Source organism: Canis aureus, chromosome 9, assembly GCF_053574225.1.
Source record: "Canis aureus isolate CA01 chromosome 9, VMU_Caureus_v.1.0, whole genome shotgun sequence".
Taxonomy (NCBI): Eukaryota; Metazoa; Chordata; class Mammalia; order Carnivora; family Canidae; genus Canis; species Canis aureus.
Genome location: NC_135619.1, coordinates 56,870,370 through 56,885,234, shown reverse-complemented (window position 1 = coordinate 56,885,234; position 14,865 = coordinate 56,870,370). Strand labels below are relative to the sequence as shown.

The window sequence follows — 14,865 nt, the reverse complement described above, 5'->3', positions numbered from 1 at the left end:
AGAATACTAGGGACCAGACATGGCAACCCATAAGGCTATTTATTGAATCACATTAGGTGTTTTGACTATAACAACATAGGAAATTATAACTAGAAATTGTGCAGACCTTATATGTGTGAGGACCTCCTATATACAAATCACATTAAATAGTTCTTAAGACTCCTTTTAAAATATAGTCATAGAATAATCCATCTTAACTGGAGCAAATGATATTTGTTAGTATGGCCCTATCTTCAAAGTTATATCTTCTAAAATAGGTTTTGGATAGTTGGAAAAATGGTTGTTGTATTATATATAATTGGTTTTGAATATGTGAAAAATTACCTTTTTCAAGTTTTTATTTTTCCTTTAAAGCCTAAATTATACAGATCTGTGATTGAAGATGTTATTAATGATGTGAGAGACATCTTTTTGGATGATGGAGTTGATGAACAAGTTCTGATGGAACTAAAAACCGTGAGTTGGCCTCTTTTTGTTGTTTTTAATAGTCATGCTTATTTTTTTTTTCATAAAATACTCTTTTCAGTCTGAGACTGATCCATAATTTTTCCAGGGGATGAACATTCAGCTTTGCTGCAGTAGGCACTCTTATAGATAGGTGAAGGATGCTAGTTTTAGAAAAGCTCTACCATCTGTCCTTCCTCTGATCTTAGGTACACTTTTTATATTTCACGTTCCTTATGTGTGATATGGGAATTGGTTCGACTTACCTTATAGGTTGTTTTGAGGATTAAATATAATAGCTATATAAAGTACTTAAGCACAGTGCCTGGCAATATCAATCACTATTACTAATGGACCCTTAACATTGTATATTTATAGTCTAATTATTTGACCTAGCTATAGTTCCCCCCCCCCTTTTTTTATGGTCTTAATGTGCCTGTATTCTAAAAAGTATTTATGTCGGAGATAAAATAAGTGCCTGATAAAAGAATTTCATGTTCACAAGTCTGAATTTTTTTTTAATGTGAGCCAAATATTGGGTTTATGATATATTTTACTTTGGGAGCTAGTTTTCGGTCTCTTGGATTTCTTTGAATTTAAACAGAAATAATTAGATATTTTTATTTAGCATTCATGTTTTCTTGGTGTTGTAATGACTCATGGAATCGTGGAATATTTTTGCCTTACTGCTCAGAACAGTGGTTCTCAAAATAAGGTCTGTGGAGTCCTGAGGTTTCTCCACAGACTCTTTTAGGAGGTCCATGAGGCTGGCCAAATGCCCAAGTCTGAATAATCATAATTTGTCCTATTTTCAGTAAAAGTTTTGTTCTGTGAAAAGTGGTCTGTTAAACTTGCTACTCAAATGCGCAAGGGCTTCTCCTTGAGATACCTGTTCCATACGCACAGTGTTTTATGTATGCTTCTCATTTCGACGCAGTGAATATTAAAAAGATGTTGCCTGAAGGATCAAGATGAGATCACTGTTAATATTAAGAAATGGGATTATCTGATCCTCTTTAATGAAATGTGTTAATACTTGGGATACTGCATAATTCACTGAACTTATATTTTTCAAATGACCAAATTGGCAGGATGTTGAAAAATTCCTTCAAAGTGGAAGATAAATTAATGGATTTTATTTTATTTTATTTTATTTTTTTATTTTTAAAATTTTATTTATTTATGATAGTCACAGAGAGAGAGAGAGAGAGAGGCAGAGACATAGGCAGAGGGAGAAGCAGGCTCCATGCACCGGGAGCCCGACGTGGGATTCGATCCCGGGTCTCCAGGATCGCGCCCTGGGCCAAAGGCAGGCGCTAAACCGCTGCGCCACCCAGGGATCCCCCAATTAATGGATTTTAATCTCAGAGTATAAAAAGTTCATTGGTGTTTGGTTTCAGATTCCACATTGTAGCTAACTTTTAAGAAACCATCACTGAAAATACTTTTTCTTTTCCCAACTGCTTAGCTGTGAGAAGAAAGATTTTCTTCATATACTTCAACCGAAATGGCAAGGTGGATGTAGGAGCAGATAGAATCCAGCTATTTTTCCTTTAGGCTGTTTGTGTTATTTATGTTAACATGTGATGGATGCTTGCTATTTTAAATGAATTAGTAAACTCCAATTTATTTAGAATTTCAGAAAAGCTCTTTAAGGTCCTCAGTAATTTTTGAAAGTGCTAAAGTATCCTGAGACTTAAGTTTTAGAACTGCTGGCTTAGAAATTGAGTATTGAGTTCCTTGAGGACTGTGTACAAATATGTAATCACAGTTCATGCTAAGAACATTTGTTATTAATTTATCTCTTCAATGGAGATAAGGAAGCTTCAGCTTAGCAACTTATTTTAAATAAAGTAAACCTCACCTTTATTATGGTGATGAAATTTATCTTTGAGTGTTTAGACATCTGTGGATAACTTCTGTAAAGTTAAGAAAAATCTGTCTGAGGAAGGAAAAATATATTTAAGTGAGTTGAGGAAATTTTAATTTACCTTGAGAGAAGTGTAATGGTTATTAAAAGTGAAGAGTAGGCATCCAAAAATACAAGTGAAATAGTGCCAACTTTTGAGGCATGAGTTGGAAGAATAGCAATATAAACGTCTCAAACAGCATAAAGTGTCTCAGGATGTGAATAAGAAGAGAGAATAAGATTCCTTTGTGTTATATGGAACAAATACTTTGCAGTTCATGTTACACTCATACAATGATTGTCCTAGAAGTGCTTTGACCTTATGTGGAAGATGCAGCATTTTTAAATGTAGAAAATCAGCTCCAGGGACGCCTGGGTGGCTCAGCAGTTGAGCATCTGCCTTCCGCCCAGGGCGTGATCCTGGAGTCTCGAGATGAAGTCCTGCATCCGACTCCCTGCATGGAGCCTGGTTCTCCCTCTGCCTGTGTCTCTGCCCCAGCTCCCTCTCTCTCTCTCTCTCTCTCTCTCTCTCGTGAATAAATAAATAAAAATCTAAAAAAATAAAATTAAATAGATCTACCTATTATTACATTTGACTTTTCAAATATTTGTTAGTGTGATATGTATAATGTAGTATATAATATATGAAGATTATGTATGTTTTATACATTGATTTATTTAATGACAAAAATTGTGAATTATTCAACTTTGAATCCCTAACTTCTATCACAGTGCCTCACATATGTGGCTGGTATTCGGTAAATATTTAATAATTAGTTAATGATAAACGTGGTTCCAGAATCTAACAGAACAAAGTAGTTTAATATCTTTGCTGTTTTTCAAATGGGACATACTCTTCTATTGTGGATTGCAATTGGATTTATTTATTTATTTATTTATTTATTTATTTATTTATTTATTTTTAAGATTTTATTTATTTATTCATGAGAGACACAGAGAGAGAAGCAGGGACACAGGCGGAGGGAGAAGCAGACTCCATGCAGGGAGCCTGATGCGGGACTGGATCCCTGGAGCTCCAGGGTCACGCCCTGGGCCGAAGGCAGGTGCTAAACCAACTGAACCACCCAGGGATCCCCTGTAACTGGATTTAAAAATAAACTTAAACTGAATTGAGTTTGTGTTATTTTAATTCTCTGTAGTAAATTTTTTCAGGATCTCCTTAGAATTTCCAGAATGTGCCCTATCTATGGTGATAAAAATGTTCTGTATCTGAGCTGTTCAATATAGTAGCCACTGGCGACATGTGGTTATTTAGCACTTGAAAAACAGTTAATGGAACTGAGTAACTGAATTTTTAATTATAATTAATTCCAACTTAAATCACCATGTGTGGCTGGTAGATATTGTATCAGACTCCACAGGTTTAGACATTCTTGCTAACAGAAACTAACATTGATTTTGTATTTTACGGTTTACAAAGGACTTTGTCATTAGCTCTAGTCCCATCCCTCTTTTTGGCTGTTTCACAAACTTTTATCAAAAACTTCCCCACTGCTGTGAAGGATACAGTGATGAATTAGATGATCAATTAAGATGAGTAATGACTGCATGTAATTTGAAGTTTAGCTAGATAATGCTGGAAGAGAGGCAATTAAAAAAAGTCAACCCAGTTTTCTGAGGTTATCCCTTGAAACACTATGGGGCCTTCCTTAATGTATAAACTATGGGAGATAGAAAAAACACATAAAACATAGTCTTAATAGTCTTTAATCTGTATTTGAATGTAAATTGTGTTTTGGATTGGTGAGTGATTATAGGTGGGAATGGCAGTCTAGAAATCCTCTTCAAAGTCAATGATAAAATTGTCCTCATTTCTATACTATCAGACCTACCCATATCTAAACAGCAGATACTATGGGAGATAGAAAACATGGTCTCTCTTCTCAATAAAATAATGTGAGAGGAATTTCCCCAATTGGAGACCAATCTGAAACTCAGTTTATTGGTCTCTAGATCAGGTTTCTCAGCCTTGGCACTATTGTCATTTGTTAATTCTTTGTTGTAGAGAGCTGTTCTGTTCATTATAGAATGTTAACAGCATACCTGGCCTCTGCCCACTAGATGCCAGTAGCTCCCCTCATTTCTGACAACCAAAAATGTCTCCATGCTTTGCCGAAGTGTCCCTTGGTGTGGGGCAAAATCATTCCTGACTGAGAACCACTATTCAAAATATATTCTGTGTACCTCAACTCCCATTTCAAGGGAGTCAGAAATGCAGTTTTCTTGTATTTTATTCAGGAGCTAGATGTTTTGTGAAAGTAGAATCCTTCAAATTTCTAGCCTGGAAAACTGCCAGGAAATAGTAGATCTTCATTCATTCATTCGTTCATTCATTCATTCATTCATGAGAGGCAGAGAGAGGGAGAAGCAGGCTCCATGCAGGGAGCCCAATGTGGGACTCGATCCCAGGACTCCAGGATCACGCCCTGGGCGAAGGCAGGCGCTAAACCACTGAGCCACACAGGGATCCCTGGAAATAGTAGATTTAATCACAAATTTAAAGATCAAAAAATAGACTCAGGGGGAATATGCTTTGATAAGATCATTTACCAAATGGTAGATATTTGAACCCAGGCCTTCTGTCTCCAGATGACATACATAATACTTACCAGTAAAAAGAAAGGTACCAGAGTTGTGACTAGGCCTGCTGTGGTAGCAGCAATATAGTGTAGAGATTAAAGTTTAGATCAAAGCTGGGATTAGGGTGAGGCAAGTGAGGTGCCTAGCATGCAGAATTTTTTTTTTTTTTTTTTTTAATATTTTACTTATTTGAGAGACACATAGAGAGAGGCAGAGACCTAGGCAGAGAGGGAAGCAGACTCCATGCAGGGAACCTGATGTGGGAGTCAATCCCAGGTCTCCAGAATCATGCCCTGGCAGGCGCTCAACCACTGGGCCACCCCGGCATCCCTAGAGTGCAGAATTTGAAGGACATTCAGTCTTCACTCTCAGGGTCCAGGTTCCCTGACTGGAATACTGGAGTCAGACTGCCTGGATTGTATCTCACTTTTGCCTGCTATTAGTTTGTGGTCTTGGATAAATTACCTAACTTATTGTTCTTCAGGTTCATTTTCTGTAAACAGCAGAATGTCGATGTTATAGGATTTTGTAAAAATGAGTCTGTATGTGTAAAGTACTCAAAATGCACAGAAAGAATACAGTATTAATCTTGTTAATGTGATATATAGATGTACATTAGAGTCATTTGGAGAACAGAAAATGAATTTTCTCCATGTCTAGTATCAGAGACCAGGCAAAGATTGATGAAGGAGGATTGCCAGAAATAATAGTTACTGTGTTGGAGGGAAAATAGTATTATAAAAATAAAGAGTTCTGCCATTTCCTTTTGCTTATTTATTTTTTAAGATTTTATTTATTAATTCATGAGAGACACAGAGAGAGAGGCAGAGACATAGACAGGAGAAGAAGGCTCCCTTCAGGGAGCCTGATGCAGGACTTGATCCTAGGATCATGCCCTGAGCCAAAGGCAGGCTCTCAATCACTGAGCCACACAGGTGCCGAGTTCTGCTATTTCTTTCTTTTTCTTTCTTTTTTTTAAGATTTTAGCTGAGTTCTGCTATTTCTTTCTTTTTCTTTCCTTTTTTAAAGATTTTATTTATTTATTTGTGAGACACAGAGAGAGAGACAGAGACAAGGCAGAGGGAGAAGCAGGTTCCACACAGGGAGCCTGATGCAGGACTCAATCCCGGGTCTCCAGGACCAGGCCCTGGGCTGACGGCGGTGCTAAACCGCTGAGCCACCTGGGCTGCCCCCGAGTTCTGCTATTTCTTAACCAAAATCAATAAATATGTAACAATTCAGTATTCTTGATTGTTGTCAGTGGTATTGATCGAACTGTTGCCGAAAACAGTGTTGCATTATTTTAAATAGCTGATATTCAAAAAAATAGAATGATTGGTAAATAAAACATTTAGTGAATTTGAACCTTATATTATTTTGATATAAGTTTAATGCTTAGTATTTGTGTAGTACTTTATTTGTATTTTTCACGTTATTAAGGACAGTATTTGGTACTTGGTAAATGTGGATTCTCAGTGGACTACTCCCAATACCCCTTTCTCTTCTGCTCCCTACCGCCACCCCCCAGCAGTTGGAAATGTATAGGGCCATGTTTGCTTATCTTTTTTTTTATTTTTTTATTTTATTTTATTTTTTTTTTTATTGGTGTTCAATTTACTAACATACAGAATAACCCCCAGTGCCCGTCACCCATTCACTCCCACCCCCCGCCCTCCTCCTATGTTTGCTTATCTTAAAGTGGGCATCTTTGGCATTTAGTAGGCTCCATCCAGGAATGTTGTATTTTCTGTACACTTCCTGTGGCACTACCCTGAATAATAATGAATTGTCTGGTCAAAATGTCAGTAGCATCCTCACAGAGAAACATTTACGCTAGAAATCAACAGTGTGTTTTCCCTTCTCTTCTTTGGAATTGGTACTAAATACTGATAAATTGTTAGTCATTTTGTTAGCTCCTGAATTAAGGCATAGTCTCTGCCTTGAAGAAGTCCATACTTGAGTAGAGAAGATAGACTTAGTGTGAAAAGTACAATAGAAATATTTCTAGGGTATGGAGGCAGTGAGTGATTTCTTAGAGGCTATGTGACTTTGACATTTGCATTGTGTAGGGAATCGTGAGGGAAGACTACTAGTCAGAGGGAATAGTTTACTAAGATTTATTTATTTTTAAATTTTTATTTATTTATGATAGTCACACAGAGAGACAGAGAGGCAGAGACACAGGCAGAGGGAGAAGCAGGCTCCATGCACCGGGAGCCCGACGTGCGATTCGATCCCCGGTCTCCAGGATCACGCCCTGGGCCAAAGGCAGGCGCCAAACCGCTGTGCCACCCAGGGATCTCCCCCCACCCCCTTTTTTTTTTTTAAATTTTTATTTAAGTTTACTAAGATTTAGATACGAAATATGTATGCCATATTCAGGGAATTGCAAGTACTTTGACACTATTGGGAAAGTAGAATGCAAGTTACTGTAGCAGTTAGGGAGGTAACATTCTATATTAAGGACCATGATCTTTAACGTGAGAAAGATTTCTCTGGGGTGCTAGTTAAAATGCAGATTTTTGGACTTCTGCTCCAGAGAGTCTGACTTGATAGAAGCATAATCTGACATTTTCTTTTTAACATTTACCAAAAAGAAAAAAAAATTAAATTGACTTTTCACAAGCCACTAATGGTTTGCAGCATGCACTTTGAAAAACATTGGTTTAGACTTTAATAGCGTACATTAAAGTGACCTGGACAGGTTATTAAAACAGATTTTTGGCTCCATCCCTAGAGTTGCTGAGTCAGTAGGTCTGGCTTGGGGCCTGAGAATTAGTATGCCTAACAAGTGCTCCGGTGATCCTGATGCTGTTTGCCCTGAGACCATATTTTGAGAACCACAGACATAGAGGACAGATTGGAAGAGCAATTTTTCACTAGAATGTAGGCCCTGTGACGAAAAGTGTTTTTGTCAGGTTTGTTCACTGTTCTCAATGTCTCTAACAGTGTCTAGTATATAGGGTATCTCAGTAATTATTTGTAGAATTTATGACTTGATGTGGGGAGCTCAGTAAGGATAGATTGGAACAATGCTTTGGAAGGGATAGTGACAATAATGATGGGTGTTGAAGTGGATTCTGACTTATAGGCCGTTTATTTGGGAGGCTAGGTGAGTAGTGGTACCCAGTTCTTAGCACTTAATATATAATCATTAATACTTGCCACTACAATGGAAGCTTCATTAAAATGATGTGACTGGATCAGAGTGCAGTGGATAGACCAATTGGGGGTGATACACATGAAGCTTTAAATTTGAAAAGTCATGGCTTAAACAACGGTTTCTTAAAGCATTAATCAATGGTACTTTGAGTTTTGGCTTACCAGAGGCTAGGTTTTGTTTTGTTTTAGAACAGACAAAAAGAAGTGTAGAAGTTTTGGGTGAGAAAGGAGAGATGATGAGTGGGAAATATCAGGGAGGGTGACAGAACATGAGAGACTCCTAACTCTGGGAAACGAACAAGGGGTAGTGGAAAGGGAGGTGGACGGGGGGATGGGGTGACTGGGTGATGGGCACTGAGGGGGGCACTTGATGGGATGAGCACTGGGTGTTATACTATATATTGGCAAATTGAACTCCAACACAAAAATATACAAAGAAAAAAGGTGCATGTAAAGGGGGAAAAATAGTTTTGGGTGAGTGCAGACTGTTTGGGAGCCTTTGTATAGCCTTTGATGTTAGTTTGAATGTATTTTATTCAGTGTGTGAGAGTCCATTTTGTCTCCTGTGTGCTATGCTAGATGCTCACTTAACAGAGATGAACCAGATACAAATTGGGCTCCCAGGAAATAATTCCTTGTTACTCCAAGAAGAATTGTAGCTATTTTTAATTTGAGATTTTTTAGAGACTTAGATTTCTTAGCTGGAAGCGATTTTAGAAATAATTGTTCTGTTTTTTTAGAAGAGGAAAATGCCCAAGAAAGCTACATAATTTGTCCACAAAGCTTGAATAGTTTTCAAACCAGTACTGTGTTCCTAACTTCCAGTGTAATGCTTTATTACACAATTAATTGCACCACCACCATAATAATGAAAATCAGCATGCATTGGTCACTGAGTTTATGCTAGATTCTGATGTTTTATGTAAATATGTTACTGAGTCTTCACAACAACCCATGAGATAGATATTGTTATGCTGTCTCTATTAAAAATAGTCTTTAGGCAAGTCTAAGTACTGAACCTGCTTAAGGGAATGGTTGCTTTGGGAGACTGACCTTTAGTTTACTTTTTCAGCAAGCTAATAGAGAGATTTGCTAGAATTGTTACTAGCATGTACTTACAAATACAGAATTTCTAGAATAGTTGGAAGCGTCAAGGAGACACTCGTAAAGCGTTGTGAGCATAGTAAAGGGAGGCTCTGATAGAAACCTCAGGTGTGTTAGGTAATATTCCAAGAGTATATCCTAGGGGGGAAAACAGTGTGTGTAGGTGTTAGGTGCTGGTATACAAAATGATTGATATATTATTTTTAAAATATTTTATTTACTTGAGAGAGAGCGAGCCTGTGACTGTGCTCAAGAGCAGGGAGCGCGGGAGCGGGGATGAAGGTGAGGAGGAAGGAGGAGAGGGGGGACCAGCAGACTCCCTGCAGGACCATGAGTTCATGACCTGAGCCAAAACTGAGTCGACCACTTAACCAGCTGAGCCACCCAGGTGCCCCAAAATAACTGAATTAAATTTCATTTGTATATTTAAAGAATAGTTTTCTTTCTTGGGCAATTTCTTAGAAGGGTTAAGGTTTTCCACAATGAAGACTTAAATCTGGTTAGAGAGGAAATGTGTGAGGGAGAGGAATGCAGTAGTCATAAATATTTTATTTTCTGTCTTCCTTTGCCCATGTCTGATTTATTTCCCCATCATAATTGCTGTGTCCTAGGGTGAGAGGAGAAAATAGAAGTGGCAAAGCAGAAAAGGATTGTTATTCCTTGTCATGATGGAGGATGGAGGGGAATTTCAAAAGGTGTGGAGGGTTGAGAATGCCTCTAAAAGCGTTAGGCATTGTTGGTTTTTTAACTTGTGTAGGATCAGACAAAGTTAGGCTTTTCTAACTTGAGGATTGCCTCTATGATGTTTCTCATTGTTCAAATCAAGGAAACATGAATTTATGTTTTGCTATATAGCTTAAAAGTTAGATATTTCATTAAAGGGAGATTTCCATGAAAATAGTAATTATTTTGATGTTAAAAAAGGGTACCCTGATGATTAAAAAATTGCTTATGTGAAACTCTGCCTGGAATTACCGTAGAGAGTTTGAAGACATAAAAAGAAACAAAATTCTAGGCAACCTTGGTGGCTCGGCGGTTTAGCGCCTGCCTTCGGCCCGGGGCGTAATCCTGGAGACCCAGGATCGAGTCCCACATCGGGCTCCCCGCATGGAGCCTGCTTCTCCACCCTCTGCCTGTGTCTCTGCCTCTCTCTCTCTGTGTCTCTCATGAAGAAATAAATAAAAAATCTTAAAAAAAAAAAAAAAAGAAACAAAATTCTTCAGTACTCCAAGATAGCAAAAAAGAAATTTGATACTTTAAAAGTTATTTTTCATTATTGTATACACTTGTGTAAAAATTAGAGATCGGTTTATTTTGTGGTTGTATTGGTTTTGAAAATGGAAGAATTTTATGAACAGACTAATAAAATATGTTTTATCCACATGTCTGAAGTTACCTTCACTAACATTACTTTTCTTTGCCTTAGTTGTGGGAGAATAAACTAATGCAATCTAGGGCAGTAGATGGATTTCATTCAGAAGAGCAGCAGCTTTTATTGCAAGTTCAACAGCAGCATCAACCCCAGCAACAGCAACATCACCACCACCACCACCATCAGCAAACTCAACCACAGCAAACGGTACCTCAGCAAGCGCAGACTCAGCAGGTCCTTATTCCTGCATCACAGCAAGGTGAGACTGGATATATTTTTCTACTTACAACGTGGAAATGAAATTTGTCATTTTCAAAGAAGAGAAATAGCTGTAGGTTTTTCCTTTTTATTGACTGAGGGGATAGTGTATGTATGTATATTTACATACAAATTTTGTATAAAACGTGGATTTTATATTGTAGAAATTATAAACAAGTAGTTAACTGAGAGCCTACGATGATATTCTTAAAAGTGTATTAATACTTTCTTTCGAGAAGGCTATAAAACGGTAGATTTCCCTAAATAAGTCAAACCTATTAAAGATTTATTTACTAAGGATTTCATTATTTCATATGGTAAAATTGTTACCACTTTCTTTGTAAAATTGATCAAAGACATTTAAGTTTGTTTTTTATAAATACATCTTAAGCACTGGGGGATTTTTGTAAGTATGGCAGTCTGAAATTTCAGTTCTTTAATACTTTGTGTAAGTATAAATTGGCTGAATTAGACTTAAGTGAAGAGTGTGTGTGTATCATAATTTATATTACTTGGTTTAAAGGTAAGAAAAAAACCAAATATAGACTGTGTCCATACTTCTTTGTACTATGCAAGTAAATCTGTAAATTTGTTTCATTGAAGCTTTACAAAAGGCTTTGTGAAATAGTTCTCCCAACATTTTAATACTAAGGGAAATTTGGGCCCTGAGAAGGCCAGGAAGGTTGGCCTATTACATGTAACAAGTATTTTCTGTCATCACAAACCTGTTTGGTCATGAAGCTTTCCAAGCATTTGCATTTTGTAAATCTTATTATTGGAGAGGAGAATGAAGGTAAATGAAAAGTTTAATTACTACCCATTTGCCTTATTTGAGAGTGGCTGAGAATATATAAGACTTAAAATTGATAGTGATACATAGTAAGTAATGTATGGTAGAAATGTCTGTTTGGATTGTTTTACTGTTTATACCAAATAAGACCTTTAACATTTGATTTTATTCTATACCTGCATTAAATAATTTTATCCTTTTTCATCTGTTTTGATGACTGTTCCTCCTATTGCCTTCAGGCCTTGGCACTAGGATTTTAGGTCATCATAAATTAAAATTTGATTTTCTTCACTCAGAGAATATTAGGATAATGGGATTATCTGTTTATTCTCTGAAATTTGCGGAATCAAACATCTAATTCCTCTTATATTTACATAACATTGCCATTGTTTCTTCTCTCTCTCTTTTTTTAACAGCCATTATTTCTGATTTATATTTTTTAAAAAGTTGTTGGAAGTAACAAGATTTTGACAGCTGTCAAATGGGAGAAGAAGGCTATGTAGATGTAAAAAAAAAAAAACCTAGTTAATAGTTTCTTTGAGCTCATTCTTAATGGGTTACTAACTCATTCTAACAGTAGTATTAAACAATATTGAGTTAGCAAGATACAATTAAATTTTGTTTGAAATTTTCCAGTTTAAGAACATACAGAGCTGTATATGTATAGGTTTTAGGTATCTCACTACTTCATGCATCCAAATTTCTTTGTATCCTTAGGTATTGTTACACAAATCTTTTTTTAAATTGATATTTTTAAGTATAATATGGGTATATCACAGCTGTTATTTACCATAGAAATTTATAACATTCTTAGGTATCAAATGGGTGGATGCATTTGGATGTAGAAAACAGGAAAAAAGTTCTCATCATTGTATAGCATTCTTAGTATTTTGAAACAGCCTCATGGTTCCTTGTTTGCACTTGTGCTTTTTGTTTTTTTCTTTAATAGCTGCTGCACCACAAGTTATAGTTCCTGATTCTAAGCTGATACAACATATGAACGCATCAAATATGGTAAGACTTGGAATATAGTATTTTGCTTAGCTCTACTTATTCTAACTCAAAATTGTGATTATGCTTAGGTGTGTTGTATATTAACAATGTGAAATTTATATGAGACTTTAACAAAATGGCTGTTTATTTGGTTTCCTAGTTATTGGGTTTAGCAGCACATCTAAAATTTAGCTTGATACTTAGACATAGAGGTTCATAAAATTATGCAGTTTTCTGTTGAAAATACCAAAAGAATAATGTTTTGTGAGAGATCTTCCGTCCCATGCTATTTTTGGAAAATGGGTTTAGGGCACCTACCAAACATACTGTGTCAATTATAGTTCTGTTTCAGAAGACCCATTAATTGCTAGAGGTCAGGAATGCTAAGAATTGTAAACTTGAAAAATGAAAATGAACTCTTGGATAGTTCAAGATAACTTTTTAAAACCAAACCTTTAAAATTTTTTTGCTGTGATTTAACCATAGCCTAGCTTAATAAGATTTATTAACTTTGTGTATATTAGTACTTTAAAACGCATTTTGATCAGTTGAGGTTTTTTTTTTTTTTTTTTTTGAAAGATTTTATTTATGCATGAAAGAGAGAGAGAGAGGCAGAGACATAGGCAGAGAGAGAAGCAGGCTCTATGCAGGGTGCCTGATGTGGGACTCGATACCGGGATCACACCCTGAGCCAAAGGCAGGCGCTCAACCACTGAGCCACCCAGGCGTCCCATCAGTTGAGTTTATTATGTATTAGCCTTGGTATTTCTTTTTTTTTTTTTTTTTTTTTTTTAAATTTTTATTTATTTATGATAGTCACACAGAGAGAGAGAGAGAGAGAGAGGCAGAGACATAGGCAGAGGGAGAAGCAGGCTCCATGCACCGGGAGCCCGACGTGGGATTCGATCCTCGGTCTCCAGGATCGCGCCCTGGGACAAAGGCAGGCACCAAACCGCTGCGCCACCCAGGGATCCCAGCCTTGGTATTTCTAAGGGATCTTCACTGAACAGCTCAAATTCTCAAATTTATATATATATAAATATATATATATTATATTAATATATATATAATTAATATATATAATATATATTATTATATTATATATAATATATAATTCGAAAAACTACTTCAGATCCTTAGAGACTCTTTACCTATATAAAGTTTTTTTTTTAATTTATTTTTTTAAAAGATGTTACTTATTTATTCATGAGAGACACACAGAGAGAGGCAGAGACAGAGGCAGAGGGAGAAGCAGGCCCCATGCAGGGAGCCCGATGTGGGAGTCTATCCTGGCACCACGGGATCACGCCCGGAGCCGAAGGCAGACGCTCAACCACTGAGCCACCTAGGCACCCTATAAAGTTTTTTTTTGAATAAGACATTAAAATAAAGTCTTATTAGAAGAGTTATTCCAGCACTTTCTCATAAATGGCTTTTCTTTGTTCTGTTTACAAGATAAGAGATTGTTAGTGGAGTCTCAGCTCTGACATTTCATTCTTTTTTTTTTTTTTCATTCTTAAATTCAACCGAATCTCTTATTTAAAAGCAAGAATCATTTTTAAAAAATCTCTTAGCCTAGTGCTAGCAATGAATTTTTTTTTTTTAGATTGTGTGTGTGTGTGTGTGTGTGTATTTTATAAAGATTTATTTATTTGAGAGAGAACACATGTGGGTGGAGAGAGAGTAGGGGTGGCAGGGGCGGGAAAGAGATTCTTCAGCAGACTGCACAGAATAACCAGGTGCCCTGAAAAAGCAGTATTTTAAAAAATGATTTCTGTTTGGTGAGTAATGAGTAGTTGACCTCAAAGCTCATCTGTGATTGATAAGTCAGATACAAAACATGGCTCATCCACTAGACAACCGACTCCTTTTTAAATATACCAGCCTTACAAATTCATAGCTTGACAGAATTACAAATTTCTACATGACAGAAATTGGAGTTTTTAAATTTACAAAAGAATCGAGGATATCTATTTTGTACTTGTAATTCAAATTGCCAGAATTGGTTCTTCTTAAAAATCAGAAAATTCCAGTCCATCATGGAATCACAAGAATTTTTATCATTCAGAAAATTCCATTTCAAGTTTAAGGCCCCAAATTTCTTTTTATCTCCATCCTTAAAAATGAAAGTCTCACTATAGGATCTGTATTGCAGTTGGTACTTTGAGATATTTCCTAGGGAATAACTTATGTCGTTTTATTTTATTTTATTTTATTTTATTTTACTTTACT

At 36.4% G+C, this 14,865-nt stretch overlaps 1 protein-coding gene and 1 non-coding gene across 3 annotated transcripts in view; both read left to right on the top strand.

Annotated features, from left to right (window-relative positions):
* GTF2A1 (general transcription factor IIA subunit 1) overlaps positions 1–14,865 on the top strand; it is a 46,597-nt gene that overhangs the window by 4,474 nt on the left and 27,258 nt on the right. For both annotated transcript variants that reach the window (XM_077910246.1, XM_077910247.1), the window contains exons 2-4: positions 355–456; positions 10,647–10,851; positions 12,590–12,654. In XM_077910246.1, coding sequence (XP_077766372.1) covers positions 355–456; positions 10,647–10,851; positions 12,590–12,654 — 372 coding nt within the window. The remainder of the gene's footprint in view (positions 1–354; positions 457–10,646; positions 10,852–12,589; positions 12,655–14,865) is intronic.
* LOC144321474 (small nucleolar RNA SNORA79) lies at positions 11,852–11,996 on the top strand. Its single transcript, XR_013387131.1, has one exon. It is a non-coding gene; the product is annotated as a small nucleolar RNA SNORA79 (small nucleolar RNA).